At 36.6% G+C, this 25,190-nt stretch overlaps 2 protein-coding genes across 2 annotated transcripts; both read left to right on the forward strand.

Annotated features, from left to right (window-relative positions):
• Nucleotides 1-3,440: 3,440 nt before the first annotated feature.
• On the forward strand, nucleotides 3,441-11,468 carry LOC113462547 (magnesium transporter MRS2-F-like). Its single transcript, XM_039132016.1, has 6 exons — nucleotides 3,441-3,934; nucleotides 4,527-4,616; nucleotides 6,361-6,489; nucleotides 6,799-6,944; nucleotides 9,662-9,797; nucleotides 10,947-11,468. Exons 1-6 carry the CDS (start codon nucleotides 3,530-3,532, stop codon nucleotides 11,226-11,228), a joined length of 1,188 nt encoding a protein of 395 aa, XP_038987944.1. The 5' UTR covers nucleotides 3,441-3,529; the 3' UTR covers nucleotides 11,229-11,468.
• A 3,150-nt stretch (nucleotides 11,469-14,618) lies between these two features.
• LOC103699169 (RNA demethylase ALKBH9B-like) lies at nucleotides 14,619-18,524 on the forward strand. Its single transcript, XM_008781223.4, has 6 exons — nucleotides 14,619-14,831; nucleotides 14,982-15,440; nucleotides 17,170-17,255; nucleotides 17,348-17,658; nucleotides 17,814-17,885; nucleotides 17,998-18,524. Exons 1-6 carry the CDS (start codon nucleotides 14,789-14,791, stop codon nucleotides 18,368-18,370), a joined length of 1,344 nt encoding a protein of 447 aa, XP_008779445.2. The 5' UTR covers nucleotides 14,619-14,788; the 3' UTR covers nucleotides 18,371-18,524.
• Nucleotides 18,525-25,190: the final 6,666 nt, after the last annotated feature.

Here is a 25,190-nt window from a genome sequence, read left to right on the forward strand (position 1 = left end):
AATGCTGGCTCTGGAATCAAGCTGCCCATCACAAAATGAATAGTTGAAGTTTACTAATGGAGTGGCGTCCAATCTCAAAGAAGGTTTAGCACCATCTTCAATCATATTAACTTGAGGTTAGGTATGTTGGCACTTTCTTCAATGTTCCAGTCTTCTTGTGGTAGGAATTCATTGTGACATGGTCAGTTCTTCTGTACAGAAAGTAGAAAGGCTCCTTTTTGATTCTTTGGCTTCTAACTTGGTCAAAATTGGTTTGATCAATTTTGGTTTTGAGAAGTTTGGAGAAAGGATTCTAGTTTGAACAGTTTTGGAAGTTCTTTTTGAAGTTCTTCCCTTGGGGTTTGAATTAGCCTTGATTTGAGGGTCTAGGATAGAGTTTGGTTAGGTTAATCTTGGGTCCATACTTTTATTGTGCTTGAGCTTAAGTCGGTATTCTTCTTCAATCCTAATAAGGTTAATAAATTTCACAAGGGCTAAGTCCCTTTACCTATGACTTAGCTATCAGAAGTTGTTCAATGAAGATAAAGAAAAAGAGTTAGTAAAGGCTTGAATCTAATAATTATCGGAAGATTTGCATTCGAATAATTTGGCTTTCGGAGGAGATCTTGGAATTCATGAACCTGGACACTAACGGGCTTAGAATCGACCATACTTCTGGAGTTGGGATATGGTAAATTGACTTAGACCAGCATCATCCATTCTATACTCATCCTCTATGGCATCTCGCAGTTTCTTAGCAATCTTTGTGGGAAGATGATCATCATAGAGGGAATCAAATAGCGTGCTAAGAATCCTATGGTGACAATGAAAGAGTTTTTAATTGAAAAATGGAGGAAGTTATTTCTTAGGAACTAGTGGTAGAGGTTCTTTGAAAATTTGGCAATGATAAAGGTATTGGATTATATTGTTCAATGGCTTGAGATCAACCCATGAGTGGTCGGCTAGTATCTCACTTGGCTTTACCGTCTTTTCACAAATGAGTCACTGAATGTTCTGAGATTGATCGAACTATGTTTCTCAAAAGAAGCCACTTTACGATATATGTGTTGATTAGTGGATTATGCACATGCAAGATTTGTGGGGTTTAATCCTAATTTATTTAAGTACTTAATTAATAGCTTCCAATGGTAGTGCACTAGATTTTAAAATTCAAAATTCAAAATTTAAATATAGTAAACATATTAATTAAAAAAGCAAACAATGAAAAGGTAATAACAATAATGAATACATTTACAAATATGCAATAGCTACCAAGTGCTTCAATACGCTTGACGTGTAAATGTTGAAATAGAGCACCGATAATAATTAAAACAGAATAAAGTGTATTTTTGGCATTTTAAATAGAGTATTAAAAATATATAGAATATAATAAAAATATTTTAGTCTAGATTTTCAAATAAAGAAATAATTTGAATACCTAAACTAGTAAATTTTGATTTTCGCATGGTTTCTTGAGCAGCTGAAATAATTGGTTTTAGTTTGGAGAACTGTTTTAGAAACTTCTGCACTATTTTCAAATCAGCAGGAATAGGGATTTTGTTTTCGTTTATGTAAAAATTTCAAAGCTGCATATTTTAAGAATTTTGTGTTTAGAAAAACTGAATTTAATTTTTTTGCACAAATTTTAGAGTAGTAAGTTTTTGTGGATTTTGGTTTTGAAGGCTGATTTGCAAAAAGATTCACAGGGTCTTTAAAATTGATTGAACCTTTTTTTTTATTAACTTGGTGTATAAAAGAAAGTTAGGAAAAAGTTTTAGCAATTTATTACAATAGAAAATTGGTTAATCAAAGTATACAATTACAACTTTCAGCACAAATATGAAATAACAAATACAATCTGAAAATTACATGCAATTACTAGCAAAGTAGCAATTAATTTAGTTAAGAATAAAAAAATTAAAACCATAATTGAAGTGAGGCGTGTATGAAGACTGTCCTTATCTTGCAAGTATCCGGCAAGATCCCAGCTCAGCGTGTGTGTTGGCACCAATCCAAAACCCTCGAGACTCGGACGTCTAGATTTTTATATATGTATTTACACATTCAACCAGAGATTACTAAATTTGGAATTTAAAAATTAAATATTTTTTAAATAAATTAGTAAAATTTTTAATATATATGTAAGTACCAGCTCTGTACTACTAAACAGCCGCCACGACGTCGATGGCAAGAATGCCGGAGGATTCACATTCCTTCGGGCTCGTTTGGTTCGCGGGAAGTATTTTTCCTCCTAGGAATATGATTCCTGGGAATCAGATTCCTAGAAAGAGGATACCTAGGAAAGTACTTTTGACATGTTTGGTTAACCATGGGAAAGTGACTAATTTCCAAAGTGCTTATGTTTGGTTGACCATCCACTTTTCTAGGAAAGTTATGTATAATTCCTATTATGCCTTTAATAAAAATTAGGTCTTTAATGCCTCTTTAATGCTTCTTTAATGCTGAAGGGTCTTTTGGGGAAAAAATAAAAAAGGAGTGATTCCCACCTCATGGGAAAGTAACTTTCCCATGTTTCTCATGGAAAAGACTTTCCCATGAAATGTGGGAATCATATTCCCATGGGAATACAACTTTCCCATCTCTCTTCTTTGAAAACTCCAACCAAACAAGAGGCATTTCATTACTTTTCCGTTGACCACACTTTCCCCCCCGTTTTCCTGCGAACCAAACGAGCCCTTCGTGTGGATCCATCGTTAGATTTCGCTATAGTCGCTTCGAGGTCTATGCAGATAGAATAAATGCTTTAATATTCGTGCACGACGCGATAAGATACAAGCCGAGTGCATATCGCGATCCATATATTTTTTTAAGTTTTTTTGGTACGGATATCCTTCTTAAAAAACAAATTTACATAAATATTCTCTTAAATTTTTATTTATTTTTGTACTCATACTATTTTTTTAAAATATTTTTAATATAATAGAATTTTGAAATTACCTTTTTGTCTTCCATTACAATCCTACCCATTGAAAATATTTTTATTATTTTAATTTGAAACTGTTATTTTTTTAACAGAAATATCATACATAATGTATATGAATACAACTAAAAAAAATCAAAAAGTAGTACATCACGGAAAGCATTAGGCAACTCTATCTCATTCTTCCATAGGATATCATGCGAGTGCTCGGCAATAAAGGAAGCTACCTAATCCGCCGTCCTATTAGTCTCTCTAAACACGTGCTCCGCCTCATACATAACTGTTAATTTTTTAACAGCGTGGATACATATGCAAAATAAGGATAAAAAAAATAAAGCAGCAAAATAAGTATTTTACGAGAGTATATATATAAATATTAATTTTTTAAAAAGTATTTTTACAAAATTTGATATTTAGGAGGATGTTTATGTAATTTTCTTTTTTTTTTTTAATGGTTTAAGATGCCCCCACGCTTCCAACTTCCACCCGCCAACGGCCTCCGAATTTGGCTTCGGATTCGATTTCAGAGGGAATTTAAAATCTCCGCGAACACCGCGAGAGAACCAAACCCTCCTCGCTAACGCCCAAACCCTAGACCTCGAGTCGGAGATGAGATCCCCAATGAAGGCGCCGGCGGACGACCCCCGCCACCGTCCGGCGGCAGCCACGACTGCGCCGCCGCACTCGGCGGCCGGGAGGCGGAAGGGCACGACGAGCCGGCCGTGGTTGGTTGTCTCGGACTCTGGGCGGTCGTGTCTCGAGGAGGTGGGGAAGCACTCGATCATGCGGCGGACGGGGCTTCCGGCGCGGGATCTGAGGATCCTGGATCCCCTGCTCTCCTACCCGTCGACGATTCTGGGGAGGGAAAGGGCTATCGTGGTCAATCTGGAGCACATCAAGGCCATCATCACGGCCACCGAGGTGCTCATCCCCAACTCCAGGGACCCTATGGCCGCCCCCTTCGTCCGCGACCTACAGTCCCGGGACTCCAGCCCCTCAGGCGCTCCACATCAGGTAGTGACGGTGATCTGCTTTGGAAATACTGAGTTTGGTTCTCTTTTTCTTCTATGGTTAGTTTAGTCGAGACATGGAAGACGGGATGCTAAAGTTGTTAGTTATTTCTCAAAGATTTTTTCTGAATTTCCAGCTAAGTTAAATGCTAGTTGTAATTTAAATAAGTATTTCAGATTAAACGCTATAGTTTGGAATTATATATCGAAAGTTAGGATTATTTATATATTACCTTCTGTATCAAATAAGCTTTTTGGGTTTTTACTCTTCATAACATTTGTAGGAAACTGGATTTACTAAACTCTAAAGAATATGCATTTTCCTTTTTTTCTTTTTTTTTGATGGAAAGGGGGGAAACCCACCCACATTCGTGGTGAAATTTCTATGCGTACTTGTGCTCAGTTGCATGCAATTGGTAATTTTATTAAGAAACTATTACTAATATTATTTTTTTTTAAACTAAAGGAGCCTATGAATAGTTCAGGTAAAGCTTTGTGACAACCCATGATCCAAAATTTGTTTCAGCTACCATTTTGCTTTTATAAATTTCGACCAATAAGTTCTTACTTATCATAAAATGCTTTAATCTCTGAAGGCTTCAGAGTCCAGTGTTAAGGTGTTACCCTTTGAGTTCAGAGTACTTGAGATCTGCCTTGAATCCGTTTGCAGGTGCCTTGAAGCTGAGGTATGCATTTTTCCCTTTTATTTGACATGAAAGTTAGGGGGTTCTTACCACCCTTTTGTCAAATCTTGCAGATATATGCTTTGCCCTATAATATGAGAAGTGCATCATTGGTTCATTATGTTGTTTGGTTGCACCAGATTTGATCGTTTCTGCTAGTACATAATGTATCCTTTTCTGCTTTAATGCATTTGGAACTCTCCCTTTGTATAGCTGCAATTTAGAATGTTTCTTTTCTCTACCCATTGTAATATCTCAACAACAAGATAAATTATTAAAACTCTGACCCCAACTATTTTGGATTGTAGATGTTATTTTTCTAAAAATTGTTTTCTAAGTTCTGCCTGCGCTACTCGCCCCTGTGCACACACATGTGCATGTGTACGCACATGTATGTACCATCGTTCTGACATTTTGTTTTTACTAGCAGTCCCTTTAATGTGGCCTTTCCTTACCCCATCTTTTTGGTTTTATCAACAATTCACATTCTCATATATCCTACCTACAGTTATGAGTTTAGGCTTGCATTGTTGCCCAAAACTCTAATTTACACAAAATTGTGGACCTTATTATTCTCTTACGACATCATATGTTTCTTTTTTGGCAAAAAAGTTCCCTCATATGTTTCAGAAGCATGGCTTGATTACATGACCTAGAAATGCCTACTCAACCCATCCAAACAACTCTAGTTCTATAAATCTTCTTGTATGTCTCTATTTATCGAATTAGTCCCAAATTGACTGCAATCCACTTTTCATGCCATACATATTATGTATTATTGTCACTGCTTTATATGTATTCCAAATAATTGTTTATATACCATTAGTTTCAAACTTTCATTTTTTTTCACCAAAGCTTACCAAATAATGTATTGCGGTACTCTACTATATGCTTTCTCTCAGTCATTATATAGCACGAAAGCTAAAGCTTAAACTTTATCAATCTGTCTCAGTAGTTGTAACACACGAATTCTCGTTTCATTTTTTTCTGGAAGCCAAATGTTTGTGCGTTTCCACTAAATAAAAGATGGAATTCTAAGCTAAGAAGATTTCACAGTCAAGAAATTTAGTAAAAATTGTTACCTAGAGGCCTTCAATTTTTATGTAGGTGTTGACAGTAAATAAGCGCAATTTGATTAGCAAGATTTGCAAAATTAAAGCTTTGCTCTTGTTTCATTTCTAAACACCTTCAACTTCATTAGCTAATAGCTAAATCTAGCTCCTTATTGTTTAGATCTTGACATATGTTACATTATAAACATCTATGTGAAATACAACAAATGGTGAACTTCATTTCTTCAAGCTATAATTTAACTTTTGGTTTGGGGCCGAGTCTATAATCATGAAAATACTGATGCTTTAATGTTTAAATGCCCTCTATAAGCTGTTGGAAAGCCTCAATAAAAATCTTTAGATCAGTCAGCACTTATTTAACATCACCCAAATTCCTCTAACCAATACAAACAAGTAGAGACAGGATATGCTTATGCATGCATCATGGGTGTTTACAGCATGCATTTTATGATTTCATACTTTTGTCATCTGTCATTGACACAATAATAATTTTTTATGTAGTGCAATAAAAACATTTCATTTTTTCTTTACTATTTTTTGATATGTTTCTTTACCATTTCTAGCTTCACGAGGGCTTCATGTTTATCTTATTTTCTGAAATTCACATATGCAACTTCTAGCCATCAATTCAACAAAGCTCTACATGTCTTCTCATATTAATTCATTCATATCAGACACTGACCTTGGAGCAAGAGGCTTATCCAGCATTGGATGAATTGACTTCAAAAATCAGTACCCTGAACCTTGAACATGTTAGACATCTCAAGAGTCGCTTGGTTGACATATCAGGGCGTGTGCAGAAGGTGAGAATTTAAATCTATAGAGTTAGCCGCACATACAGTACAGCAAACTTCTTATAACAGTGCGTAACTATATCTTACCATTTAATTAGTTATATTTGTCTGGATCTGAAGTAGTTTTTTTAAAGTTTTGTTCAAAAAAACTGGTTGCATTTAGTAGTTCTTTCATGCCACAATTATGTTACAGGGCATCCATGTCAACTTTTCCGTGTATTCTTTCTGGTCCTTAATTTAGAGTGTTGATATACTTTACCCTCTTTTGACACTTTAGAGTTATATATTTCTAAATGCTAATATCATCTGTTTTAATAGGTAAGGGATGAGCTAGAACACTTATTGGATGATGATATGGATATGGCTGAGATGTGCTTAACAGAAAAGCTTGCTCATCAGCATAGTGGTGAATGTTTGTCGGGAGTTGAAGTAGACAATGGTGCATCTCAACTGGAGGAGGATAGGTATGCTTTATTATTATCTTCAGATAAAAGAAGCAGTAGAAAAGTTGAGAATCCAAATCATGCTTTTCTTAATGTCCTGTAGGTATTGCAAGTGATTATTTGAGATGCTTTTTCAATGGCTAAGTCAATCAAAACAAACCTGAAAATAACTATTACATGCTGCAAGTCATAAGCTTGTCCCACATGGCACCACTGAGAAAATGTCAATTATTGCTATGAACAAAACGGTTTGAATTGTTTCTTTGAATGAAGTCTAATATCTGGACCATATTGATGTGAATAAATGTTGATAGAATGTCATGAAATAACTGTTCTAATGTATACATATGTAAACAAGGTTTGTTCATTATCCATTGTGATGTCATCAAGGTTAATTGCACATCAACCTTGTGAATATGTTATATGACCTGTCCATATTTTTGTTACTTTCTAATAATTCATAGAAATCCAAAGTAAAATGGTAGCATGATTGGTTAGCATCTACTTATTTCAGTTGATTGATTTTACCAAATAACAGTAGTGCTTTTGTCTCTGATTATCTGTTAAGTTGTGGATTGCTTTTAGTCGACTGCCTTTAGTTCATTGTATGACTTATCCTCTTTCACTGATACTAGCATATGCGCATGCAAAATGCATGTCAAAAGAAAAGGAATAACACTGAACGATATGTCAATTGGTAACTAGTTTTTATTCTTGTGCAGTAATTTGTGGAGGAGAATCACTGACGAGAAATAAATTCAAGATCAAATTAATGAGAAAACAAGAAAATATTGAAAGATAATGCTTTAGGATGTAGTTTATTTTCTTCCTTTACACCCATGTCATCATCACAATCATAGCCAATCTTATTTTTTACAAATAACTTAAAGATGGTAGAATAAGTAATGAGTAGTTAGAAGAAAAACAATGTTGAATGAAATTACTATTTCCAAAGCTCTCAGATTAGCCCTTTTTTATGGAAAATTATAACAGAATTTAATGTTCATATGGAAACAATGCTAAGAATTAAGAAGGAAAAAGGAACAAAATTCAAGATTTCTTTGATCTCTTCTATTGACTCCTTTTAATAAAAGCTGACAAAGAAAACATGAAACCAATACTAGAACTATTTTCTTCTTAAAATAAATGAAATAAGAAAATAAATTATGAATTAAGAGAAGGAACTTATAAATAGGGCATGTATAAGTGCAAAAATAGTTTCCTACTCTCAAAGTTACAGAAAAAAGTTGAAATAATGTCTTAAAGGACCAAACTTAATGCTTGAGATGGGCTTCTCCCACCTCATGTCTGATTCTATATTAAGAAAGTTAGTTGATGATATCTTGGTTTGTTCTTATATTTCTATTTAAAATTATATTAAGAAGGGGAAAACTAATAAGGCTTTTAACAAGAAATTTCTTGATATAGTCTTCTATATTGATGTTCATATTCTATATTAGTTTTTAATTTTCTCTTCTTCATTTAATACTTATCTATTCTTTTTATATGTAATGGGCATTGTGGATGTCGGCATACTAGTATAACTTATCTTGGGCCTACAGACCCTAGCACTCGATCGAACATAAATCGAACTCCATGTGCCTCCATGCAATGTGCTTCATGGGACAAATCTGTCCAATAGAATCCCACCGACAACAACTTGAACTCAAACATTGTTAGAGCCACAGTAACTTGAAACTTAGAGAGCGCCCAGAGAGGATTATCCGGCACCTTTTCCCCTATATACTAGGGTACCATTTCTATTTCACTAAGCTTTGGTTCACTCGTATGTAAGTCACCTTCTCTGATCAAAGTAACAATCTAACTAAACACAGTGAACCAAGACAGGTAAAACTGGCATAATTTGAATCAACGAATATCCGAACCATTCATCATCATTATCCTAGCCTCTTCTTGTCCACATTGGATAAGCTATGAAGCATATTTAAGTAGAGAAGTCTCAAGCTTTATTTTATATGTGCAGAGCAAAGTAGAATGCGGACATGGTTGGTGAGTTGGGTCCATAATGGGTATGGATTTAATGTATCTGATTAGTCTGGATATGCTGGCACACCATTTCCTCTTTTGGAAATATGATAGCTTTTTAAGGACCTAGATGACCACCAGCCTGTCCGAGCCTGTTCACACTAAGTAGGTCATAGAAGAGTGACTATTATTTATCTACTATAATTACATATATTGGTTAGGTCATTTTGCCATTTCGATCACAATTTTGAACTTGTTAGGTGAACCATGAAACAAGGGTGGACAAAAATTGGCAAAAAACGGGAAGTAATGCCTGATATGGCTAGCTGTACGTTTGGGTCCACCTTTTTGGCTGCTGGAGCAAGCCAGAGGACTCTAAGCCTGGACAAGACCACTTGAATTGCAGATAGGACAAATATTGATGACCTGACGGTTGAATATTGCATTTTCCATATTGATATTTTTTGTTCCTCTACAAGGATAGCAGCTTTGCTTCTCTTTTGACCGAATTCATTGTGAGCAAACATTTTCTACAGTAGATCATTAGAACTAGTAATTGTAGCCATAGTAACAACTACTTTGCCTGAATTCAGTCTGATCTGTGTGATTTTATTGGAATTGTTGGCTATGTATTTAACAATTCTTATAAAGACTTCTTTAACTATTTATGATAGTTCTTGTATTTAATGTCTTAATATATGCCTTTCACCATGTTAAGGAAGTTTCTTGCATCAAATTATCTGTGTATTCAGGGATGAAGTTTTTAAAGATGAGACAGACAGCAGCCATGGAAGCTTAGCTGCTTTTAAGCCTAACATTCAGGAGTTGGAGATGCTTCTAGAGGCTTACTTTGTGCAGATTGATGGCACTCTAAACAAATTATCCCATGTATGTAGCCTGTTTTTTCTCTTGCAATCTTTCAGTACCTTGATCTACTTTTATTCTTTTATGAGTGGTTGATACAACTAGTATCACTATTGCCGAGCTTTAAGAGGAAATATAGAAGGCAACTTGCAAGAACTATTATCGGTATTCTACCTTAGGCTAAATAACTGAAATTTTAAATACCTGAAATTTTTATGTTCCAAATAGACACTGTAAAGGCCAATTTGCCCCTGAAAAAGTACTAGTGCTAGAATAGTTGTTACAGAACTAATATTGTTATCTATATCTAGACTAATATATAGTCAAAACTCCAGACATTCATCAGATGTTCTATGCATACTCTCATGTGCATTGCATGTGGCCATGCATTGATCTACTAAGTAAAAGAGGCTATATCCTGCACATAATTTGTCTGCCTCTATTCATTCCAGCTTAATAGTTTCTTTTAAAAAAATATTTCTCATTCTGAAAATAATTATTAGTTGGAAGATTTTTTGCTGAGCTCAAAAATCAAGTAGATTTCATAGATTCATGTTTTTGTCCTTCTAATACATCGAGTTTGATATACTGCTGAGGTTTTTCTTCATGTAAACCACAACAACTATGAACACCATTGATGCTCCAGATTGTAGTAACACTGTAACTTCTTGTAGTTTTGTTAATAAATCACATTCTCCATTACTAAATTAACAGTTTTACCCATGGTTGTCGAAACCGTCCCGAACCACCCGGTTTGGGGTGTCTCGAGCCGTACCGATGGTGGACCGAGATGGAGAACGAAGGAGGGAGGGAGAGGGAGAGGAAAGAAGAGAAAGGCCGGCCGGCGGAGGCCGAGGAGCTGCCGCACGGAGGAGGCGGAGCCCCTCCTCCTCGGCCTCTACCTCCTTCGCGCGGCGGCTCCTCGGCCCTTTGTTGGCTCTCTGCTGGCCTCCCTCTTTTTTCTCTCTTTTCCTCTCTCCCGTTCTCCCTCTCTCCCGCCTCTTACTGCGTCGGTACAAGGCCGGCACGGCGCGGCGCATGGCCGTACCGACCCATGCCGCTGGACAACTGGTCCGGGGCTCGGTACCAGCACAGCAGACGTTGGTTTTACTAGTAATTTTTATAGCTTTCTTTTGGGTTTCTGACTCTAATATCTCTCCTATCTGCACATAGTTGAAAGAGTATGTGGACGATACAGAAGATTACATCAACATCATGCTAGATGAGAAACAGAATCAGCTGCTACAGACGGGAGTCATGATCACCACCGCAACTGTTGTAGTCACTGCTGGCATTGTGGTTGTGAGCATATTTGGTATGAATATAGGTATTTCGCTATTTGATGTTCCAACTTTTTCCCAATTCTGGGAGACCACTTTTGGCACCATAGGCGGCTGTATCGTCCTATATGTTTTAGCCATTGGATTGGGCATGAGAAGTGGACTGCTGCAATGATCACAATTCTGAGTTACAAGCATATAGAGCTGACATGGAAGGTGCTTTACACTTGCAAACTTGAGACCACTTTTGACATTGTGGTAGTTTGTTAAAGTGAAAAAACATGGCGGGATAATGATGTTTTCTGCTGTATTTTTTGAATCCCATTTTGATGGTGCTCTTTATCTCAGCTTTATGACTGAGGGTTCAATTTCAAAAAATTAATGAAATTATGATCATCTTTTTATGATTTGCTAATGATACTCTATTATTTTTGGATGCTAAGATACAACTTGTGTGCATTTTCAAATGAACTTTATACCTCTTTAAGTTAGTTGTGGATTGAAAAGTTTGATTATTCTAATCAAAACTATGATCTAGTTTGGAGAGGGTGAGCCTTGGTGCAATGATAAGGTTGCTCCATTGTGACATGAAGAATTATAGATTCGAAATACAAAAATAGCCTTCTTGAACATAGTTGCAAGGCTGCATATATTTGGCCACCCTCTCCAGATCCTATAATGGCAGGTAGGCTACCTTTTTTTTTAGATATGATCTAGTTTGGGTTTATATTGGGAGGAGCAAGTCTCTCGCTGCTAGCCTTGAAGGCAAACTTCATAAATACTTTGAAAAAAATGTCTTCCTCCGGTAGGGGATACTTAAGAGAAGTGATTCGATATCTCCACTTGATAAAATGGAGAAAAAGTTAGCTAGTTTGGGCTTCAAAAACATTTTTGTTTGGAGGCAGTATTATCTAATCTACCCATCTATTACTTTTTTTGGCACCTGATTGGATGATTAAGACAACAGATCAGATTAGAACGGGTATTCTTTTGGAAAGGGTCTCAGTTGGTGAAAGGAGGATTCTTCCTACCTAACTAAGATATGGTCTGCAAATCCAAAGATCAAGGTTGTCTGGGTATAAAAAAATCCTAGAGATCTTGACATGCATTGTTGTACAAATGGTGGTGAAAATTATTAAAAATCCCTCTGATCATGTCAGGAAGACGATATGGTCTGCAAATCCAAAGATCAAGGTTGTCTGGGTATAAAAAAATCCTAGAGATCTTGACATGCATTGTTGTACAAATGGTGGTGAAAATTATTAAAAATCCCTCTGATCATGTCAGGAAGACGATTGTTTCGGTGGCAAAAAATCCCTCTGGTTTTCACACTGCTGTTCCTTGATGAATTCCCTGCTAGATTTCATGGAAAACGTTTTGAGGAAAACCAGGTCTACATGAAAGTGGGAACGAGCAAACATTTGGTGATGTCGGCAAGAGCAACACTGCTTCCTTGAGAGCTTCTCTATCATCATATTCTTTGTTCTCACACTGAACTACTGGGCTTGTTGCATAAATGCCAGTGCTTTTTAACCAGGTCTCCTTTTCCAATAGCTACTGACGGCAGTATGGTGGCAACCTTATTTCCTTTCATTGTTGCAGCCTATTTGTGTTTGTATCAACTCCTTGTCTTTCAACTGACTGCTAAACTATGATCAATGAGGACTGAGCTTTTAGCAAGTATATTAAAAACTTCTCCTTGAATGCTTTAATATTTCGTCGAGATCTTTGTGATGTGATGATTTTTTTTTCATAAGAAAATAAGTTTAAATTTCTCTCCATATGATTTGATGCATGCCGCCATTAACTTAACCCTATTAGGAATTTGTGTGGGTTAGGATTTCCAAGTCTACATAAGGATCTGGCCTCCTACTGTGTTATTAAAAGAATTGCCCATCAAGCACATCTTAGATAGAGTTGAATTGGTTAAGGTTTCCCTTGAGAGGATTCATTCATGTTCTATCTTTTGTAAGAGAATGAATATTTCATAAGCAATTCGAAACCATTTTCTCGGACATCATAAGTAATACAATTACCTATCTAATTCAATGGAACGGGTGTTGTTGTCTGTGCTGCTTCTACCGTTATATTCTTTGGAGAAAATCCTGCAGCAAGTTTCATTTCCAGCTGCATCTGAAAACTTGACACAAAAGGTTAAGCTTTGATTTTATCTACTACAAAGTAGCATATACTTAGTGCGGTGACAGGAGAAGCGGAAAATTCCTTGACATAGTTTTTGTTGCATTGCCGGTAAAATGGCTGAAGTTCCATATCTCCTTGTACTGAAAACTCCAGTCCTTCTCCTGCATAAATTTCAGCCTAAGTTTAGAATATTGACGTGTGAGTTGGGGGCAAAAAAAGGTATCACTAAACCAAAAAATTTGGTAAACTTGGTAAGAAATATATAATGAGAACATCTGAATTGCAGTAAAGGATTCAGTATCAGAGTCCATTTCAGCTTCTGGATCCTTTTAATAGCCAACAACAACATGAAATTGCAACAAATAACTTGACGTAGTGTGGAATCCAATATTGTAACATGAACTGAAAGGACTTATTTCCTTGAAGAATACAGGGAACAAAGAAAATTTGAAGATCATTAAATTCCAACTACTAGTATTATAACCTAATTATTTGTTTCTATTTTTACAGTTTTTTTTTGGTTATGTGAAGTTCCCTGACAGTTTAAAGATAATTATTATTCCACTATGCAAGTAGATTTGGTGGATGCATATGCAACATAGATCTAACTCAATTCCAACCTTCTTTGGCATAGCAAATTGAGATACAACTCAAATGCATCGAATATAAATACATCCGGCAATATCCAAAAACAATCTAAGTTCTAAATAATAATTAACAGTAAAAGTCCATGAAAAGCTAATTGTATTATGAGCCATATGAGGTGCTACCGGTCGGCAATGCCATCCCCCTCTTCAAAAATATGAGATGCATAAAAATGAATCAACTAGCGACACATTCAGTAAACATCGAGGTAAAAGTAGTTTATCTATCCAGAATCGCCCTCGAACCATACATATCTTGCATAAAGATGAGTAATTAACTGCACATACTAGCCCATCCCAAGTAGCAATAAATTTGGCAATAGAAACATTTGTAGTAAAGATTCTTTTCCCTCCTCCACATCAATCGTTTTCTAATATTGTTACCAAAATTTATCTTAAAGAGTTCCCTGGAGTGGGGGTCTAATGTGAAGCTAATCACCATATAAGAATCCTAGTTTTCCATGGCTCTTGATGTGGAGTATTGGTTGGCCTGAAAACAGGGAGGTATGAGACAACAACAACAACGCAGACTTTATAAGGCCGCAAGATCATGAATCCTACTGGGTTTTCCCTCCATGTTCTTAATAAATAAATAAATCCAACATGTTAAAAGCTCTCCTCTTGACCAATCTAGTGGGCCCCCACCAGCCCATCTCCCGAGGCGAGATCCGTCGCTACCGCTTTGGCGGCCTTTGCCACGTCGGACAACCGGAAAGCGCATAAAGCGCTGCTAATCCCAATCCGCGTCCAACTCCAACAGCTAATCTACTCTCTCTCTCTCTCCTTTCTTCTATAAAGTGCAAAACCCTTATTCCGAAACTCAGAAACTCTCTCTCTCTCGCTCTCCCCTTTCCTGCATAAATTACAAAACCCTAATTCCGAAGCCTCACAAACTCCATAACCCAATCTCTCTGTTGAACCGATTCTACTCTTCTTCCCGAGCGGCGCCATGGCTGAAGGCGCATCCCCTCCCGCCGTCGACAACCTTGACGGTTAGTTGTTCAAAATTCTCTCCCATGTTAGGGATTAATTTCTAATTTTCATGTCTATTTTGATCCAGTTGCGAAATCTTCCACCTCTTGCGATTCTTTTTTTTTTTCTTTGTTGGATCCAAGATCACAAATCTTGCCTTTATCTTTCAGGAAAACTTGATAAGGTTTCGATCAGGCGTGGCGGAAAAGGAAGATCCCCTGCTTCGATTAATGGCGGGTATCGATCCAACTCTTCGTCGGCGAGGTCGACCGGGAGCTCGCCGGCTTCCGATTGGGCCCGGACGCCTGGGCAGCACAACCGGCAATTCAACAATTCGAGTTCGAGGTCGCTGGAGGAAGGAGATGATGGAGATGATTTGGCGGGGGCGGCGGAGAAGGCTAGGGCCAGTGGAGGGACTCCGTTGTCGAGGGATCAGAGGGAGGCGATAAGGTTCTCGATGGTAGGGAGGAAGAAGGACTTCAAGCACATGGAGAGGGTCGATGGCCGGTGGATCAATGTGCTCGAGGGGCTCGAGCTTCATACTGGAGTTTTTAGTGCAGCGGAGCAGAAGAGGATTGTGGCTTGCGTCTACGATGTTCAGGAGAAGGGGAGGAATCGGCAACTCAGAAGTATGATCTTGGTTACCCTTCTTGCACTTTTATTTGTGGTGATAAGAACATACAGGCGCTGGTTACTGCTATGCCAATTGCCAAGAGTTTTTTATGGTCTTGCACTGCATTGTGTCATACTAGAATCGCCATGAAAATATTATTTGCTTTATCGTTATAAAATATAATCTTGATTTTGTGCTACGTGCAAATCTAGTTACGATTCTGATATGCATAGATCAATGCAAAAATTTGCTATTGTAGTATAGAAAAATTTATTAATTACATGAAAGTGTAGATTGAGGCACAATTTTGCTATTATAGGAAAAAATCATGGCATGGTGTAGAACAATCATAAACTCTTTGATAAATAAATATCCTGTATGCCGACTGCCACTTGGGAATTTTGTTAACTTTAATGTTACGAGCTGTCAATATATAAGCTTCTTGCTGGCACGAAGAGAACAGTAGCATGAGATGTAATCAAGGCCTTTATCTTGCATGTGAACTACCAGTTAGAAAATATGTTCAATATATTAATGTTATAAGCTTTTTAGTTATAGGATAAAACTTGGAGTGATGAAAAAAGAAATTCAACAAGAGATTTATTCAAAGTCTTCCTTTTTTTTTTGTTCTCTATCAGATGTCTCTGAAGAGATCATTCAAAAGCTTTTATACAACCTTCTCTGAAGATTTGATATATGGTTTATTTGATGAAACATTTTTTTTTTTGAAGCCTGTAAAAGAAATCCTTCGTGGTCTGGGGAGATCTCCTGTCCTTCTATATTTATAGTCAGACTCTTTTGATCACCTTGATTAAAATTGTGGCCCTGTTTATTAACTAGACTGCACCATTGAGGGGAATTAACATCCCATGGTAAACAGTATAATATTCTCTCCCCGCTTTGCTCATTTACTGCATGAAGGATGACGGACATACACCTGATGTTCATTTATCAATCACGAGTTCAATACTTTCTTGAAAAAACACTTCACTGACATTGACTGGTTCTGGTATTTAAGTAGCTTTAGAGCTGCCATTGACAGTTTCTAGTGTTAGCTATCTTTATTCCTTGCAAATATTCTGACTGATATAGAATGTAATCAAAGCTCTTTTTCTGAAATTCATTTTCATTTTTAAGGATGCTATCATCAATATGTTATCCTTCTGCCCAGACTTGCAGAACATATGGTGCATGGAAGAAGGAAATGTTATATCCATCAAAACGCTCGCTGTTTGTGCAATCTTTATTCTCTTGTGTAATGTTGGGTAACAGGAGGGAGAAGAGTTGCAGCAAATTTTTTACTTGCATGTCAGTTGAGTGTGGAGAAACTATGTCAGGGTGCCCTGTTGATGCACATGCATCAGATAACTTCCACACTCCATGGAAAACTTATTCATTAATTTCATTTTGACTTATCTAAAATAAGAGTTAACAGACTGTTAGATCAACTTGTTAAGAACATTAGCAATTACCATAAGTTTTGTTCAGGACTTACATTGCAATGAATGGTTACTGTGTTACACATAAGTAACAAATATACAAGCTACTGCTATTTGAATCTCAATACTTGATTTTATGTACTAAATTTTATGGAATTTGTTGTTCTGTCACTTGTATTTCAGTATTAAAATATGGAAAGTTATGCATCGAACTATATCTTATATTTTTTTCATATTTTTAATGTAAAATTGCATGGGTAATTAACTTTTGATTCTCTTATTTAAACTTTGATTTTTTGGCCCTAGGACGCACATATTCGGAACCACGAAAATGGATGCGTGGGAAGGGGCGTGTAACGATACAATTTGGATGCTGCTACAACTATGCAGTGGTATGTGTATTGCTTGCCATAACTCGCAGCATTTCCACCTTTATAGCTATGTTGGCCGATGTGATTCTTACCACAAGTTATGTACTTTGCAGGACAATTATGGGAATCCTCCAGGCATAATACAGGATGAGGAAGTAGATCCTATGCCGCCCTTATTGAAAACAATGATCAAGAGAATGGTTGCATGGCATGTCCTTCCTCCCACTTGTGTCCCTGATAGTTGCATCGTCAACATATATGATAAAGATGACTGCATTCCTCCTCACATAGATCATCATGACTTCCTCCGGCCTTTTTGCACTGTCTCCTTGCTATCGAAGTGTAATATTTTATTTGGCAGAGAACTTAAAATAATGGGACCAGGAGAATTCTCAGGATCTACCGCAATACCTCTACCTGTTGGGTATGCTTATTATCTCCTTTGTTTATCACTATGATGCTACTTATGTTAACTGCTATTGGTAGTACACATACCTCTGGACAAGCTTAACTATAATAGGTTCTAAACAGTTTAAAATAGGATTTTGCTTTTTTTTCATATCTTTTTTCACTTCGCAGTTCTGTGCTTGTCTTAAATGGCAATGGTGCTGATGTGGCAAAGCATTGTGTGCCAGCTGTCCCCACTGAAAGGTAGTGTCTATACTTGAAGTTTCTTCCATGCAGTTTATTCATGTGTTTGAGTTATTATATCTGCAACTTACTGCCATTTCTAACCGCTTCTATCACATTACCTATTGCACAGGATTTCTATTACGTTCAGAAAGATGGATGACAGTAAGCTTCCTTACAAGTTCTCACCTGACCCGGCTCTGCAGAATCTTCATCCTCTTGCATATCCACCAATAAAATCCCCAGTGCAACAAGTAGCTAACACACTTTCTCCAAATCAGCAGCAAATTACTCCAGAAGCTCAAGTTCTGGGTAAACATATGCACTGCCACTGGAGCCATAATTCGAAGGCCCAGGAGCAAGTAGAAATTGCTGGGCTGGCTTCTAGCAGCCCCTTTAAATTGGGTTCAGATGATTTTCCTCCACTGGGTTCGAGTTCAGCAAATGGCCGATCAAACAAGCCAAGCCGTCCATTGCGGCAGGAACTTGAGCAACAGAAACTTTAAGATATTTTTGTAGTTATATGTCAGGCATTCGTTTTGTTATTTCCGTAATATGTTGCATGCCATGATCAGGTTGTAATCTATCTATCGTCAATGCAGGTACACTTACTGTTTCTTATGATGAAGTTTTACTGGTGCATGTTCTCTGTGGAGCATGCTGGTAAAATTTGAGATGTCATGCAACTGGATGGTCCTAATACAAGCGAGTCAGTGGAATGCTTTTAGATTAATGGGAGTGGTTTAGGTCTGTTGGGGGTCCGATGCAGCACTTTTATCGACCATTGGATTACCATCGTGATACGTAACTGGCATGCGCTTTGAAGCTGTATCTGGGGCTCCCTGATATCAGCAATCTCAAAGCTCGCCGATCATGGATCACGATGGTGATCCAACTGTCCCTTCTGTATCGGACCAGCTGCTCGTCCGATGAGCTTTCAAACCTGAGCCTCTCCCATGTGGGCAATGTGAGGCATGAAAGATGGTGCAGATTGATAAGCCCTCGATCAATAATGGGTCATTTAGGGGGCTCTTAGCCAGCCAAATCATTATGTTGAAATTTTGTTGTGCACGTTAGATTTAGATGTAAGTGCACCATGCTGTGTGGTTTGGAGTTCAGACTGCTAACGATCTAGATGACGCTCCATCCCGGAAGAATGTAAAGTTTCTTTTTCAAATATTTGTATTTATGTCATTTATGAGCATCACTATTCACCTGACTGATGACAGATAAATTAGAATTTGCCCTTCTTATAAGAGAAAGGAAGAAAAGCTGCACACATTACGATCATCCAAGTTCAAATACTTGAAGATGCTGATGCACCACCCAAGACTTGAAGCCCGAACCTCTAAGCTAAATTGACAGGTGTGACTACTTAGGCAGCCCCAGCCCCAATTCACAATAGGATCTGAGCTCTCGGTATCTTATTACAGATCATTAGGCCTCTCAAGCTTGATTAAATCCAGTGATTTTTCTTCAGTGAGCTCTTTGAAGTTCAGTTGATTTGAAAAGCTGATAGTGTCTTGCTTTTATTTACTCAAATCATAAATAAAAATTTAGATAATTCTGAAACTACGATACCATGTGAACTCTGTTTAATGCAGCCCAACACAGTGGTGAGCAACAGAAAGGTACACTGCATAACTTTCAAGAAAACAATCATGCCATTACAGAAGCCAAATGCAAGAGAAGCATAGTTGAATGTTTTGGTCAGAGAGAAACACTACCATAAGATCACGTTCTGTAAAGAAAATATTAAAGTTGTAGTGAAAAGAGTACTAATTTGGTACTTAAATCTTCCTTAAAAATCTAAAACCTTGTTCTGAGAAAACCATATCCTCTAAATCTTAAAACTATGAGAGATATTATCCAGTCATTGACATTCAATTACCTTTGTTCTAGCCAATGGAGTAGTCCATAATGTATCGCCAACTGATGATAGAAAACCTCTTTGAGAACATGTATAATCTTCTGGTAACAGGAATAATTTTGCTTGAGATGATGAAATCATTCATGTAAGATATTGAATATAAGTGCAATGTCTTGTGGTTCACACAAGTCAATGGTTGGTGCAATTCCCGGTATCTCCTTGTCAAAAGATTTAACATCATCTGCTTTACCAACAGTGTTTCAGAAGTCAAGGTCCTGGAAAACTAGAAACAGACAATGTGATGATTACTGTAGATACCCCATTTCTTATATTAACAAAACAGATTCTAGGGCCTAGGAACCATTGACAAATTTTAATCCCAATTCACTGTCCAATAATTGGGCAAAATCTTCAGTTAAAGAAGATAGATGATGTCAAAGGGAATAAGGTTTATATACAGAATTTTATGCTTCCCCATATCCAAGAGCAGTTACCGGTAATCAAGGCTCATTCATCAGGCCCAAAATCATCATCAGATGCGCCTTCCAGAAATGAGCCAAGAGACTTGCGCAATATGCTGAAAGATTTGTCATACTGGATCACATTGACATAAAGTAGCATCATTGGAAAGTAGATTGTTGGAAAGTGGAATACATGCATAAACTTTGAAATTACATCACTAGGGAAAAGAATATGAAATCATTTCAATTCGTCTATATTTCCAAAATAGAAAATCAAATATATTGGGCAGATTCTTTCTGAAAATAATATATTAGATTAAAAATGTACAGTTAAATCTTTTCGCATTTTTTTTTCTCTTTCAAATTGATATATCTTTATACACAAGCTTTATATAGAAACCACATTCATATATCTTGTATAGCATGCACAAGTGATTGTTAAACACCTAGGCATAATGTATAAAAAAAGTGGTATAACAATGCAGATCTTGGGGCGAAAGTTATGATAAAAATAGCGGCGCAATGCACGAGACTCCGGCCATTGCAGGGTTTGGGAGGGGTCAAATGTATTGAGCCTTACTCCTACATGTAGAAAGGCTATGTTACGAACTCCAGATCATAATAAAACAAGCTTACTATTGCACCATGGCTCGCTCTTAGGATGAAAATTATAATACATCAAGATAATTTTGCAAATAAAAGCAGATAAAACAATTAGAGAATAGTAGAAAATCATAAATGACAGTCTGCTAACTTAAACATCCCTCATTCATATACCTGCTTCTTCTTTTTTAGAGATTCTTCTGCTCTGGCAATCTTCAGAGCACAAGCCTTCTCAAGTTCCGACGGATTAGCTTTTTCCTTCTTCCCTGAAAACTCGAGAAGAAATATAAAACATTGAACATCTGCTGAAAGTAGGATGGATGGATTCCAAGTAACTGGAAACAAACACTGTTACTCACGCTGTTGTTCGTAACGGGCATATAGTTTATCCTTTTCATCTTCATATTTGGAAAATAATTCTGCAGAATACACCAAACTAATAAGACTTTGAAATAGAAAGAAAGGTATGTAACTTGAGTTTTATTGAATGATCAGGGAGAGAGAGAAATCTTAACCAACACATCAGATAGTAGATAATGCATTGCTAAAATAATAATGATAATAATAATAATTCCAGGAACCACAATATAATATCCTTAACTTTGTTGCTAGATTTCTGTCAAGAAAGATACTGCCTCCTACAGAAAAGAGGACCGGGAGACAAATACCAACTCATTTTGAAGGCAAGCATATCATTTTACTGATGTCATTTTGATTCAATACTTGAGGACTGCATGGATCCCCAAAGATGCATGAAAATTCAAAAAACAGATTAAAGAAATTGTAGAAGATGAACATAGATGAGAGCGATATGTGTCCTATTATGGGACAGACAAATATGTCCTCGGAGAGCTCTGGGGCTTACAAAAGGTACATTTATTAAGCTATAAGGTTTTAACTTTAAAAGAATTTTATCTTCAAAGTTAATAGGCAATTTTATAGTCTAATGGATTTAGAACTATAGGTGTTCCCATTATTTTTTCTTTTTCTTTTTCTTTTTTGTTGAGGGAAAGGAGGGCAGAGGCCACCATTTACTGAAAGAGAGACAACAGTGCCTCCAAATGAAGGTCAGGGAAGCTACAGGATCAAAAGCAAAATTCTGATAATGAAAACAAAGGAGACAGCAAAAGCCAATCGTTCTCTGCCAAAAGCTTCTCCTTGGGTTTATAGAACACTTTTTCCATGGAACACTTTCTACTCTTTTGCAAGAGACCAAAACTTTGGAAAAGGACAACATCGTAATAGTTGTTCATTTGCTAACCGAGAATATTGAAGTTTGGCATAGAACTTCCAAAAGTGTTCAATGGAAGCTTTCAGATTTTTTTTTTCTTTTGGGAGAAATACAGTGAGAATGCCACCATTCAGATTTTGAAACTGGGGACCTCTCCCCACTGCGTGTGCTGAGGAGAGGGGTGCCAACCAGCAGATCCAGACACAGTTGGCCAGAGAATAATGTTGCACACACTCCAAATATAGTTAATCTAATAATCCACATCGCAATAAAAGAGGTTCAAGTGCCTCATCAATGAGGGGATTCGACTGCATTGGCAGAGTCATTTAGTAGAAAATGACAAGCGTTGTATCAGATGCTTTGACTTTATGCCTTGTAATGCTTTTGATGTCGCCACTTTTCTTACCTCCTGATAAATGCAGACTACTGCATATTTGGTGGTTAAAATATTTGGCATAATAGACAGACAATGAAGGTCGCATGAGCATTTCATTTGCTGGGAGTGTTCAAGACAAAGTGATAAAGCAATGAACAACAATCAAAGTGATTATTTGAGATGCTTTTTCAATGGCTAAGTCAATCAAAACAAACCTGAAAATAACTTTACATGCTGCAGTCATAAGCTTGTCCACATGGCACACTGAGAAAATGTCAATTATTGCTATGAACAAACGGGTTTGAATTGTTTCTTTGAATGAAGTCTATATCTGGACCATATTGATGTGAATAAATGTTGATAGGATGTCATGAAATAACGGTTCTAATGTATACATATGAAACAAGGTTTGGTTCATTATCCATTGTGATGTCATCAAGGTTAATTGCACATCAACCTTGGTGAATATGTTATATGACCTGCCCATATTTTGTTACTTTCTAAAATTCATAGAAATCCAAAGTAAAATGGTAGCATTGATTGGGGTAGCATCTACTTATTTCAGTGATTGATTTTACCAAATAACAGTAGTGCTTTTGTCTCTGATTATCTGTTAAGTTGTGGATTGCTTTTAGTCGACTGCCTTTAGTTCATTGTATGACTTATCCTCTTTCACTGATACTAGCATATGCGCATGCAAAATGCATGTCAAAAGAAAAGGAATAACACTGAACGATATGTCAATCGGTAACTAGTTTTTATTCTTGTGCAGTAATTTGTGGAGGAGAATCACTGACGAGAAATAAATTCAAGATCAAATTAATGAGAAAACAAGAAAATATTGAAAGATAATGCTTTAGGATGTAGTTTATTTTCTTCCTTTACACCCATGTCATCATCACAATCATAGCCAATCTTATTTTTTACAAATAACTTAAAGATGGTGGAATAAGTAATGAGTAGTTAGAAGAAAAACAATGTTGAATGAAATTACTATTTCCAAAGCTCTCAGATTAGCCCTTTTTTATGGAAAATTATAACAGAATTTAATGTTCATATGGAAACAATGCTAAGAATTAAGAAGGAAAAAGGAACAAAATTCAAGATTTCTTTGATCTCTTCTATTGACTCCTTTTAATAAAAGCTGACAAAGAAAACATGAAACCAGTACTAGAACTATTTTCTTCTTAAAATAAATGAAATAAGAAAATAAATTATGAATTAAGAGAATGAACTTATAAATAGGGCATGTATAAGTGCAAAAATAGTTTCCTACTCTCAAAGTTACAGAAAAAAGTTGAAATAATGTCTTAAAGGACCAAAATTAATGCTTGAGATGGGCTTCTCCCACCTCATGTCTGATTCTATATTAAGAAAGTTAGTTGATGATATCTTGGTTTGTTCTTATATTTCTATTTAAAATTATATTAAGAAGGGGAAAACTAATAAGGCTTTTAACAAGAAATTTCTTGATATAGTCTTCTATATTGATGTTCATATTCTATATTAGTTTTTAATTTTCTCTTCTTCATTTAATACTTATCTATTCTTTTTATATGTAATGGGCGTTGTGGATGTCGGCATACTAGTATAACTTATCTTGGGCCTACAGACCCTAGCACTCGATCGAACATAAATCGAACTCCATGTGCCTCCATGCAATGTGCTTCATGGGACAAATCTGTCCAATAGAATCCCACTGACAACAACTTGAACTCAAACATTGTTAGAGCCACAGTAACTTGAAACTTAGAGAGCGCCCAGAGAGGATTATCCGGCACCTTTTCCCCTATATACTAGGGTACCATTTCTATTTCACTAAGCCTTGGTTCACTCAGTATGTAGTCACCTTCTCTGATCAAAGTAACAATCTAACTAAGCACAGTGAACCAAGACAGGTAAAACTGGCATAACAAACATCAACGAATATCCGAACCATTCATCATCATTATCCTAGCCTCTTCTTGTCCACATTGGATAAGCTATGAAGCATAAATTTAAGTAGAGAAGTCTCAAGCTTTATTTTATATGTGCAGAGCAAAGTAGAATGCGGACATGGTTGGTGAGTTGGGTCCATAATGGGTATGGATTTAATGTATCTGATTAGTCTGGATATGCTGGCACACCATTTCCTCTTTTGGAAATATGATAGCTTTTTAAGGACCTAGATGACCACCAGCCTGTCCGAGCCTGTTCACACTAAGTAGGTCATAGAAGAGTGACTATTATTTATCTACTATAATTACATATATTGGTTAGGTCATTTTGCCATTTCGACACAATTTTGAACTTGTTAGGCGAACCATGAAACAAGGGTGGACAAAAATTGGCAAAGAACAGGAAGTAATGCCTGATATGGCTAGCTGTACGTTTGGGTCCACCTTTTTGGCTGCTGGAGCAAGCCAGAGGACTCTAAGCCTGGACAAGACCACTTGAATTGCAGATAGGACAAATATTGATGACCTGACGGTTGAATATTGCATTTTCCATATTGATATTTTTTGTTCCTCTACAAGGATAGCAGCTTTGCTTCTCTTTTGACCGAATTCATTGTGAGCAAACATTTTCTACAGTAGATCATTAGAACAAGTAATTGTAGCCATAGTAACAACTACTTTGCCTGAATTCAGTCTGATCTGTGTGATTTTATTGGAATTGTTGGCTATGGATTTAACAATTCTTATAAAGACTTCTTTAACTATTTATGATAGTTTGTATTTATGTCTTAATATATGCCTTTCACCATGTTAAGGAAGTTTCTTGCATCAAATTATCTTGTATTCAG

This window comes from Phoenix dactylifera, chromosome 1 (assembly GCF_009389715.1).
Source record: "Phoenix dactylifera cultivar Barhee BC4 chromosome 1, palm_55x_up_171113_PBpolish2nd_filt_p, whole genome shotgun sequence".
Taxonomy (NCBI): Eukaryota; Viridiplantae; Streptophyta; class Magnoliopsida; order Arecales; family Arecaceae; genus Phoenix; species Phoenix dactylifera.

Excerpts from the sequence above, each read along its gene's own strand:
- LOC113462547 (XM_039132016.1), top strand. The coding sequence starts at position 3,530 with ATGAGATCCCCAATGAAGGCGCCGGCGGACGACCCCCGCCACCGTCCG. Across the intron at positions 6,945-9,661 it reads TCTCAACTGGAGGAGGATAG|GGATGAAGTTTTTAAAGATG; the intron begins GTATGCTTTATT and ends CTGTGTATTCAG. Across the intron at positions 9,798-10,946 it reads CTCTAAACAAATTATCCCAT|TTGAAAGAGTATGTGGACGA; the intron begins GTATGTAGCCTG and ends ATCTGCACATAG.
- LOC103699169 (XM_008781223.4), top strand. The coding sequence starts at position 14,789 with ATGGCTGAAGGCGCATCCCCTCCCGCCGTCGACAACCTTGACG. Across the intron at positions 14,832-14,981 it reads CGCCGTCGACAACCTTGACG|GAAAACTTGATAAGGTTTCG; the intron begins GTTAGTTGTTCA and ends TTTATCTTTCAG. Across the intron at positions 17,256-17,347 it reads GCTGCTACAACTATGCAGTG|GACAATTATGGGAATCCTCC; the intron begins GTATGTGTATTG and ends TGTACTTTGCAG.